The 11,759-nt window shown below is 38.2% G+C and overlaps 1 protein-coding gene across 4 annotated transcripts in view; it reads left to right on the top strand.

Annotated features, from left to right (window-relative positions):
* The first annotated feature begins 4,718 nt into the window (after nt 1–4,718).
* LOC103144463 (CUGBP Elav-like family member 3) overlaps nt 4,719–11,759 on the top strand; it is a 17,462-nt gene continuing 10,421 nt past the window's right edge. The window contains exons 1-4 of one of the 4 annotated variants that reach the window (XM_007561469.2): nt 4,719–4,745; nt 4,935–4,983; nt 8,541–8,666; nt 10,324–10,403. In XM_007561469.2, the coding sequence (XP_007561531.2) occupies nt 4,734–4,745; nt 4,935–4,983; nt 8,541–8,666; nt 10,324–10,403 (267 nt within the window). In that variant the 5' untranslated portion in view covers nt 4,719–4,733. Of the gene's footprint in view, nt 4,746–4,934; nt 4,984–8,100; nt 8,317–8,537; nt 8,667–10,323; nt 10,404–11,759 lie in introns of those variants that run through there. The other 3 variants (XM_007561468.2, XM_007561470.2, XM_016676118.1) reach the window with 3 other exon arrangements.

Here is an 11,759-nt window from a genome sequence, read left to right as displayed (position 1 = left end):
ACAGGAAAATTGTCTTTGTAAACCCCCCTTCCCTTCTCTCTCTCTCTCTTTTTTTTTTCTCTCTCTCTCTTTCTACACGCCCCACCCAGCTCAGCTTCCCCGCTGAAATGTTCTTGAAAGAGCAGGGGTGATGCGCTCTGCTGATTTATTTACCATTCAGAGCAGCCGCTTTTCAGGGTAGACAAACAAAATGGGTTGGAACAGGAGAGGAAACAGACGTCAGAAATGTGTTGTAGAAGCAAAAAGAAAAAAAAAACACAGGTAATGATCAGCAGGGTGAGAAAAATGTCATTGTTGCTCGACTCCACTTCTGTCTGAAACCCATTTATGTGAGAAAACAGAGATTGCCGCACCTTTGTGTTTGTCACCGTGGATTGCATGGGTGTGGTGGTCATGCTGGTAATCATCGCTATGATTTGATTGGATAATCCATGAATTTAATATGTCGTAATCCACGTCAAATCCCCCAGATACATCATGCGAGGCGAGCTGCGTGTATTTGAGCAGAAACTGTTTGTTCGGTTGGAGGATGATCGCATGTAATGTTTGGAGACGGTGTGAAGAAAAAAAAATCAAGTGGCGAAAACACACTTGTATAATGGAGTTTTTGATCAGGTTTTTTTTATTATTATTATTTTGCTTCTGTGTTGCCTGTGTGCTCAGTATGGCACTGTTTTTGTAAACAAGCCGAGGGGAGGGGATGGGAGCAACAGGAGGAGGAGGAGGGAGAGAGCAAATTACTGTAAAGTGTGTGTTAGCGGTTCAGGCTTAGAGAGAGATATTTTTTCCTCCCTGCTCCTGCATCTGCTCTCAAGGCAGCGCCAGCATTCAACAGGCATCAGCGCTCCCTCCATCATCTCTTCATTTTTCTTTTAATGTATGTCTTTCATTTTTCCCCCTCCCTTTTCTTCACCCTTAAACATCTAATCCCACCATCTCTTGACCTGGAGGCACCTTTTGTCCTTCTCGTTTTTGTTTTTCTTATTTTTTTTTCCTTTCCATGCATCTCTTCCCCATGTTGCTCAGGGTAACCCTATTTGCTGTGCTGATCTGAAGTGGTGCAGCCTTTATGGCCTCCACTTCTCCCTGTTTTCCCTCTTGTATATTCTAATTCCAATCTCCTGAGCCATCTGCTGCTCCTCTCCTTATCAGCGCCACCGCTGCCTTTGCTGTTTGGCAGCCTGCGGTAAAATATTGGATGAGGGATGTTTTATTTTCCATTGCATCAATCAAAGTTGTCATATAAACTAAAGTCATAAGGTTAGAACATCTACCTCAATGTGAAGTTGTGTTTGTTAGAATCTTTGTTTCAGATTAAGACAGTTTCTTTCAAACATTAGATTATTAAAATTAGGGAGCAATCATGGGTGCAGTCCCCCCTTGTGGTGGCTGAAGGATTTAGCAAATGAATTCAGTAAATACATTCATTATTAGAAACAGAAACACAGATGCTAACGCAAGCAACAGCAGAATTAGCATCAGTGTTGGAGCACAGCTTGTTTCTACAGAAATAGCACTTCAGTACAGAAATAAAAACAACACAGCTGAAACTATTTGTCTCAAATATTATAAATGATAAAGATATGTTAAGCAGATACAAAATGACCCCTTAATTATGTGACCAGTGCACAGTTTTTGACAGTAATAAAACTAGCAAAACTGAAACTGAATTCACAGTTATCCTAAAAAAAGGACTATAGTTAAAGATAAATAGTGGATGGGTTTAAAAATAACTACACATATTTTTAAATTAACAATCTGTGTGTTTCAGGTCATATACAAGCTGGTACTGCTGCATAGCTAGCTGCTACAGGATGACAAAAAAGTAGCAATTTAGAAAAAAAAACAGAGCAAAGACTAAATCTCTGTTTATAGTTTCCTAAGAATACAGACTGAAGGTAAATATTTATCCAAGTTTTCAACCTCCATAAAAAATATTTTTAACATAATAGATAAAATAAGATTATTGTTTTTCCCACAATCTAATTATTCCAGTTTACAAACATGCTAGCGTGTTAGCTAGCTGTATAACAAAAAGTTTCTGTAATGAGAATAACACAGCAGACGTAGAATCTCCCACTTGTTGTTTCCAAAGATCATAAAAAATAGAAAACTGTGTGTTTAATAAAGATGAATACAAATGAGGACTTTTTTTTCCTACAGCCTGTGATTACAAACATGCTAATGTGTTAGCATTGCAGCACAGCTAGCTGCTCAATTAAAATGAAAAGTAGCTGTTTAGGATGGAAATAAGAATAACACAACTAAAATCAGATTCTCTATTGCACCCTAATTCTACAGATAACATCTGTTTATCTAACAGAGATGGGGAAAAAAATATAATCTATTTTTTTAATAGTCTGACAGATTCTGTTTAGTCCAAGCTAACAAAAGCACTGTGTTGGCATTGAACAGGAAATTACAAAATTGTGTTTTAGGACAAGAGCAAAAAATTTCACAGCTTAAACTGAATCTGCACTTGTTGTTCTGACAAACTATAAGAGAAATGCTAATAGAATAGAATGTGCTTCATTGATCCCCAAGGGGGAATTGCTGACAAGCTACTCCATCCAAGATGTTAAATATTAATAATACATATATAAGACATATATGTATTTTATATATATATATTGCTCTAAACACCAGAGCAATAGAGGCTCAGATCTACCACACCAGACAAGACCCAAGGTGTATGTTGTGCAAGGAGGCCTCTGAGACAGTCCAGCACATAACAGCAGGGTGCAAGATGCTGGCAGGGAAAGCATACATGGAACGACATAACCAAGTGGCAGGCATAGTGTACAGGAACATCTGTGCCGAATATGGACTGGAAGCCCCGAGGTCAAAGTGGGGAACACCCCCAAAGGTGGTGGAGAATGACCGAGCTAAGATCCTGTGGGACTTCCAGATCCAGACAGACAAGATGGTAATGGCGAACCAACCGGACATTGTGGTGGTGGATAAAGAACAGAGGAAAGCCGTTGTGGTGGATGTAGCAATACCAAGTGACCACAACATCAGGAAAAGGAGAAACTGGAGAAATACCAGGGCCTCAGAGAGGAACTGGAGAAGGCCTGGAAGGTGAAGACCACAGTGGTGCCTGTGGTCATCGGGGCCCTCGGGGCAGTCACCCCCAAACTGGAGCAGTGGCTCAAACAGATCCCAGGAACAACATCAGACATCTCAGTCCAGAAATGTGCAGTTCTAGGCACAGCCAAGATACTGCGCAGAACCCTCAAGCTCCCAGGCCTCTGGTAGAGGACCCGAGCTCAGAGGATGAAAGAGAGAGAGACCACCCGCGGAGGGTGAGAAGGGATTTTTTTTTTTATATATATATACACCTAAGAGTGATGTAAGTGATTCAATATGACTGATTATAAATGAATAAGTAAATAATCAATACATAAAAACACAGAAATTCAACTGCTTTTCTAAAGCTTCTCTTCATCTAAAAACCATGTAAGCCAAAAGAATAGGTTTAAAACAATGAATCAAATTTTTAAATGAACAAATGTAGAAGCAAATGCAGTAAATGTGTGTTGTAGGTGTGCAGGCTGAATAACGAGTGACTTTTTTTCCAGTGGTAAACAGTGGAGAACCCTCTCATTCTACCAAGTGATACACCAAACAGCACTTTGCTAATAATTTTAACCAGAAATCAGAGAGTACAGGAGCGAACCTCCATTCGTCTGACTCATTTGAAGACGTCTCTCACCCCCCTCCATCATCCCATTAATTGGTGTGATCAATTGGACGTTCTTGATGACGGAGATGCAGGAGAGCTCTGCTGGTGTTTCGGTCGACTGGGGTCAGCGGGGCAGCAGCTCAGAGATGTTTGTTCATGCGGGTCCTACTGGCGGGATCGCGACTGCTGAACAGATCGATATCATCTCCCGGTGACCGATCACAGCAGATCAATCGGTGGCATGGGATCAGTGACTGGCTGAAATGTCACCAGCCCCATAATTAAGACCTTCATTAAGCCACGGTTAACAGAGTGTCACTCTGTTGCTCTCACCTCGACTTGTCCCTCCTTCTTCGCTTGCACCTCCCCCACCGGCCTCCTTTGCTCCATATGCTCCTTTCTGTTCCCTTCAATCCCTCCCAATCCCGCCCTTCTCCCCTTTCTGCCCTTTCTTGTTCATTCTTTGTCTTAGTTTCATTCACTACCTCTTTTCACCGTTTTCATGCTCCATACATTTGAAGGGCAAGCTTGTAAAGGGACTGACGTGTGCACAATTTCACACAGAGCTTTAGTTAAATGGGACAATAGAGAGGTGAAGGAGAAATGGCATTTCAGCAGCTTGGCTCTTAATGAATTATGAAAAGGTTAGCTAATTCATGTCAATGTTGGGTGGTCTCCTCGTTTCCTCTTATTTGTTTTAACGGCTATCTTTCCATCCATCTCTGCCTCTCCGTCGGGCTCAGAAACTCTCTGTGTTCTGCTGCTGTGTGCTCCTTTAATCCAGATTAGCTGGCGAGTGTTCTTAATCTTATCACTTCCCCAATCCCGCGTGGGTGTGTGCTTTTCCTGTTTTTTTTTTTTTCTTTTTGTGTGGGGTCCACGGCAGGATTAGAGCAGATTCTGAGAGAGAGAGAGAGAGAAAGAGAGGGGCGGGGAGAGGAAGAGGGAGCTGTATGACACTGCAAATGTAATATGACACATATCTGTGTCAGCTGTGGTCTGCAAGGGGAAGTGGGAAGAGAAAATATACAGGAGAAGTGTACAAAACATGCATCTTTATATACGTCAATAGTAATTATTTTGCATGACGAATAACTTAAGGATTGTATTTTGTGAAAATGACAGAAAAGTCATTTATGTTTTTGAGTAAATGTCATGCTGAAAACAGTTAATGGCATTTGTTTCCAAATGTTTTTCTCCATTTAACTGTTTGCATGCTGACCCGTTTCTGTTCTGCTTCTCTTTGTAGATGAACCGCCCGATCCAGGTGAAGCCGGCGGACAGCGAGAGCAGAGGGGGTAAGGGTTACCTATTCCCACTCAGAAACCCATCGCCTAAAAATACAAACATTAGCAAGTCAGTTAGCAGGTTAAACATGGACAAAATATATTATTGCACAGCAAAAATCAGATATACAAATGAAAAGACCAGTGCAAAATGATCAGTTTCTCTGATTTTACTCTTTATAGGTTTATGTTTAAGTAAAATTAACTTTGTTCTTTTATTCTATGAACTACTGATAACATGTCTCTGAAATTCCAAGCAAAAATTTTGTATTTATTAGCAGAAAATCTAAAAAGATCGAATAATTAAAAAAAAGAACAAGCTCATATTCATTTAGAAGCAACAATACTAATGTTTTAACTCAGTTCAGAAATCAGTATTAGGTGGAATAACCAGGAGGTTTTCAAAGGGGTTCACTGCAGTGGTGAGATTCCCGCAGCGCCTTTAAGTTACTGTAAGCGTCTTGAATTATAAGATTCGTGAGTTATAAAATTGTGGTTAACTCTTAACTCTGCATCCCCAGTTAGAAAAAAATAATACAGCCACATTATTTTTCATTTCTGATATTTGTTTTACACCTAAATAAATCGTTTTTAGTTGTTGTTTTTTTACTTCACGATTCTTATTTATCTGGACCTCATTTTTAACTTTACAAAAATCATATTATCAGAAGTAACATATATTATCAAACCAGTTCAGTTCATTTCACTCACAGCAAACAAAGTTTTATCAAATTCTGCAGTGGAGCATCAAATTAAAACCTAATTTAAAGACCAGTTAAGTCCAGGAAAACATGTAAGAAATGCATGTATTTACGTCAATCAATCAACTCAGTCATTTGTGTTTCAGCAACAAGGCAGTTCAAAGTGCTTTACATCATAAAAACACAAAAATCAACAATTGAAACTTTACATTTTGCTAAATGCTGTCGTTACACATCAAAGTGTTGGTTAGTGTTTCGTTTATTACGGTTTAAAAGCATCTCTTGACAGTTGCTGGTCTAGATTTAAGGGAACTCAGAGTTCAGTTTGTACAATCAGCACATTTTTGTATTAAGAAGTGGCAACAATTTAGCATGAATGTCAGCTCACAGTTTGAGTTGCAGGTCTTATATCTTGAAAGTGTCGCTATGTTTGCGCATCAGGCTCGTTCTGTCGGAGATGACTTTGATGTGCTTTAAATGCAGAGATGTTGAATTTCACTCCCAATATGAGCAATGTTGATTAATGCTAATCTAGATGTTAAATAAGATCTATTTAACATCTTAAACATTTCTTTTAAAGTCTTTTCGTCAGTATTGTTCAGTGAAGGAGCAACATGGTCGTGTTGTGACGGTTGCTCCTCAGAAAGGCGTGCAGCAGTCGCTCCAGGTCTCAGAGTGATATATATGCACACATGTTCCTTCTGATCTCAGCGGGTTAATGAGGCCTTCACAGATGTGCAAGTTGAAGGTGCCAAGTTTTGTAAAGTAGCCCATAACATCACAGATGCTGGCTTTTGACCTCTTTGCTGAAAACGTGCGAGACGCTCGTTCTCCTCAGTGGTCAGCAGAAGTCATGGCACAGCAGCTTTTCTGAACTTGCATCTTTTTTTTTTTCACTTAAACCTTCTTCACTTTTTAAGAAATAATATGGTTCTGCCTGTTTCAATGCATCTTTGATTCAACTCTTTAATCCATAACAATGTATGGTGTAAAATATTCAGAGACCCTTCCTTGTTTTGAATCTAAAGAAAAGCATTTATGATTCCAAAGGTTAGATTATTTTTGTGTGGCAGTCTGGCTGAAATATTATAAATGTCAAAATAATTTTGGGCTTTTAATGCTTCATTTGAACAGTTTTTGTTGGAGGCAGACTGATGTTACAACCTGCTACTTTAATGAACTTTTAAAACCAGATTTGGCTCCAAAAGTGTAAAATTCCTTTGAATTTTTCACAAGATCCATACAGGATCAAAATTATACTTACTGTATGCAAATAACCATTGACAAATACCAGAAACCTTTAACTAATGAAGTAAGAATAATGAACAATTAGACAACCAGAATAACAATGTCCCAGGGATTCATAATTCTGGCTGGATATTTGATCATTTCTATTAACAGAAATGTTTGTTGTTTCACTGATTCGTTTTTGAGCATAAAGTCCATAGTTTTAGGTTTGTGGTTAGCACCACTCCAGTCAGTGTCTTATAATCCCATCCACTTTGTGCAATGCACCAGTTGCACTGGCAGAACCTCCCCCCGCACCCCCACAAAAAAAACAAAAAACAAACAAACAAACAAAAACAGGACCACAGCATAATGCTGCCACCACCAGGCTTGACAGTTTACGGTGTTTTTACGTTTTGAAAGTCTAACCTTGTATCCTCCAAATATACTTCTGTATATTTTGTCTCATCTGACCATAAAACTGTAATTTGTGATCTTTTGTTTTGCTTTTCTGTTAAGCTTATTTTGTTTGCATACGACTTTGTTTCTGTTTTTATTACACGACATTCCATAAAGTCAAGTTAAGCTTTAGCTTTCTTTACTCTCACTCTAAGCTGAAGTTAAACTATCTTCGCTTTGATCGTTGACAATAGTTGAAACTTGTACACTGGTGTTATTTTTGTATGTATAAATTGCCAAATAAAGGCAGTTCCCATCAATATGATGAACTTATGCAATCTAACCAGAGCAATATAATTATTTACTGCAATGGATCATTTTAAGATCATTGCTTTCATTCTTGTGTTTACATTTAACACATCATCTTAATCTTTTTAGACGAGGGAGCACACTGTTTTAGTAGATTAGTATCAGCAGGCTGTTTAATTATCATGCATTTTAGCTTAATGGAGACACATTTGCTTTATTTAACGTAACACTTGATATTATTTTCTAATTAAGACAATTGGCAATAATGAAGCAGTGGGAAGCCCCCAAACTCCAAAACTGCCAAATTTAAAACTAGCGCTTAATAGAAAACATGAATTTCACCACGTATTTGTCTTCTTACATTGATTATCTGACTGAGGTTTGAAAAAAAAAATCTGGTAAGCCTCATTATCTGGCATTTAAACTCTTCCCACCCAAAGCTCCACGCAGGCAGGTGTTTCTAATCAAACCACATTTTCATCTGCAGCCTCGCTGACATTTAAAGCTGTATGTAAATGAGCGACAGACACTGACATCAGCTCCGTGTGACTGATTGTATCTGGAGCTCTCCTAATGTCTCAGTGTGCAGGAGAATAATGTGGAGGAATGTAAAAAAACAAAAAAAACGTGGCGATTTGCTGTGGACGGACTCCAACATTCAGATACATTTCTGGTTTGATCCTTCAGAGACAGACGGAGCCGCTTCTCAGTGGGTGACAAACATTTGAGTCATGGCCAGATGCTGTTTGTTTGCCGAGCTGCTCTCGTTACTGCACTCTGGTGGCGATCTGGGGCATTGCGTCCTCGGTTCTGCTTTTTCCATTTATGTATCTTGTAATAATCTCATAAAACATCTTCTCCTCTCTTCTTAATCCCACATGCGCCTTCCTGCTTCGTCCCCTCCAATCTTGGCGACCTCCTTCCCCTCAGAAGACAGGAAGCTGTTTGTGGGCATGCTGGGAAAACAGCAGACGGATGCTGATGTCAGGAAAATGTTCGAGCCGTTCGGCAGCATAGAGGAGTGCACGGTGCTGCGTGGGCCTGATGGGACCAGCAAAGGTAACTGCAACATTGAAAACCAAACGGGACACTTAGAAATAAAGACACTTCAATCTAATATGCTTTGCTTTAAATATAATAAGTTGAAATGCTCTCTCTGTCTCTTCATGAACTTTTAAAAAAACAAGTTTTACACGTCTGACAAGATTTCTGCAGGAAAATGGAGCATTGGTTTGTCTCAGCAATACTTCCTCAGTTCGTTCAGTCTGACAAATGAACATTTAAGGATAAAATGAATAATCCAGTTGTTTTTATTTATACAGATGTACGCCAAATTAGGAACTGTTGTGTTCAATGATACTAAATATTTATATTTGCACTCGTTCACCCTTTTGTAGCACCGTTTTGTAAAACCAGATGTTAATAAACTGTGTATATTCCTATTTTTGTTACTGTGATAAACACCGAAAAAAGTATTGTGATCAATATTTTTGTCAAACTCATGACGTCGCCATGCCGCCTTAGAGTTACGCAGTGCTACAAAATATTTATTTTTAACAAAATTACTGGTCCTTCAATCAGTGGCACCTCTAATAAATAAAGGTAAATAAAACTTTTTAATTTATACTGATCTTTTTCAGCTTGATCAAATTGTGAATCCTTATAATAGGAATCAATAACTTCTATTTTTTATTGGGGTTAAATTTCCGGTTCTTTAATTATGTGAAACTGACCTTTGTGTCACATCATATTGACAATATTCAGATAATAAAATTTCAGCAACCACAGCAATAATTAAACATTTTGATCCGTGGTTATCTTAAAAAACGTAGAAAACAAGACGTTTTTCCTCATGTTGTAAGTGAAAATTGTCTGACAGTAGAAGTAGTATTTTAATCAGTATTCAGGAATTATTGACTTGAAACAAGCTGCTACATCTTGCTGAAATGTTGCTTGTAAATTAGTTTTGTCTTGTTTCATGAAACTAGACAAAATTACTTGGTAAGATTTTGTGTTTTTGCAGTCCAGGAGGAAAAAGTTCACCGAGTTCACATAACTAGTTATTAACTTCTATGGCTTTTATATCCTTACCAGGGGGACCATTGAGTCTGCAGAGTAGTTGTGTTTCTGCTCAAATCAGTCGAATTTTCTCTTTGGTTCGGAGAGAGTTTAACTACATGAGAGTCAAATTGAAAGATTGATGTTTGTAAATGTAGGATGTAAGCAACAAAATTTCCAGCGACTTTCTAACAAAATGTGTGTTTAACTCCAGGTTATTCAGACCGGCCTCTGGGCCAGGAATGTGGAAGTGGTATTGACTTTGTTCAACTGTTTGTAACCCCTGAGGCACATTACCTTCCTCTTGGTATAAATTACTATTGTCACTAACAACAATGCTAATGATATTTGCCGTGTAAATCAAAGTCCGGCGACAGCTCCGACACAGATGCTAGGTTTTTCTCCGTTTGTTGCATGAGGCATGACTAATGAGCCTATAGGTTTTATGGGTCATGGCTAATGATGCGTTAGGTGGTTTACGGGGTTATGATTGATGAAGCAATGAATGTTCTGCAGACCGTGTTTAACGACGCCACGGTTACTGATGGAGCGCTGGATGTAAGACGGCTCCTAATGTATTTTTAAAGGGAAGCAGTTTTGCGATCCTTATGCGTGCGTGTGTGTGAGTTTGTGTTCACCGGTGTGTCGTTTCGTGCAGGGTGTGCGTTTGTAAAGTTCCAGAGCAACGCAGAAGCCCAGGCCGCCATCAACGCTCTGCACGGGAGTCGCACCTTACCTGTAAGTTCCCAGCAAATACACTCAGTATATATCAGAGCGACCCACTCCTTTTAGATGTGCTACATGGTTGACTCACCACTTATAATTACTCTCCCGCTCATCACAAACAGAAAGAAATGAAGCACGTTTTAGCCATCATGTGCTCTGTTGATAATTTAGTTGTATTTGATTGAAATTGTTTATGCAAAGAATGACAATGTGCACTGCTAAGCATGCACCAAAAAGTTGCAATGTCAGATTGTTGACTGAAAAAAATTCAGAAGGAAAGAAAGAAAGAAAACAACAGAAGAATTTGATGCAATAAGGAACTTTCGTCTGCCGCATGCAAATGATGAGCAAAAGTGAACGAGAAATCATTTCACTGCGGCAAACCTCCACCAGAGGATTTTGTAAAAACCATTCCTCTCGTATTTCAAAACGTTTAAAAGCGGCAAAACATTAATGTTACTTTTCTGCTCGTGTAATAAAAGCGATCCAGGCAACACCTGCCACTCAACCCGTTTAAAGGTTATATTCAATCAGCTAAGTGATTGAATATAATTCAGTGATTATATATCTATATGTATTTTTTTAGCAATTGTAGCTCCTGAAAGTCACATTACTAACCCAGTAATATCAAATACTGCTTTAACTTGTTAATTAGTGACATTAATTATAATTTCCATGTCAGTATTTTCTGAATCTGCCTTAATTTGCCTACTGTACAACTGGTTCTACGTCAAGGTCCAGTGTGATTTTCTGGGTATAACTATGAGTAAAAATACCCTGACATCATGACAATAACATATTTTAAAATATAAACTACTAGAGCTTTGATAATCTAAACCATTTATTTATTTTTATCCATATTTTTGTGCACACACACAACACATGCAGGCAGTTTGTTCACTGCAAAAGTAGAAAATCTTACCAAGTATTTTTGTTTAGTTTCTGGTGCAAATATCTTAGTATGCTTGAGATAGGACAAAACTAACTTTTAAGTAAGAAATATGAGCTTATTTTAAGTAAATAATTCCTTAACATCGATGAAATTGTGCCAGCTATTTAAAGAAGATGTTTTAATTTACAATCTGGGATAATATCTTGTTAAACTAGCAGATTATTTCACTTATTGCTAGTACCTTTTTTTGTCAATATTAATGAGGTATTGACTTAAAATAAGCCCATATTTCTTGCTGAAAAGTTAGTTTTGTCTTATTTCACATATACCAATTTGCACAAGAAACCAGGCTGAAAATACTTGATACGATTTTCTGTTTTTCCCGTGTTTAAAATTTTATTCAGGCAATAAAAGTCTGTACATTTCAGATAAATATATTTTTAAAATCAATAAAAATCCAAAAAAAAAAAAAAAAA

This window comes from Poecilia formosa, unplaced genomic scaffold (assembly GCF_000485575.1).
Source record: "Poecilia formosa unplaced genomic scaffold, Poecilia_formosa-5.1.2 Scaffold127, whole genome shotgun sequence".
In the NCBI taxonomy this organism is placed as follows: Eukaryota; Metazoa; Chordata; class Actinopteri; order Cyprinodontiformes; family Poeciliidae; genus Poecilia; species Poecilia formosa.
Note: the sequence above shows the minus strand (reverse complement) of the source record. Positions and strands in the feature narration are given on the sequence as shown.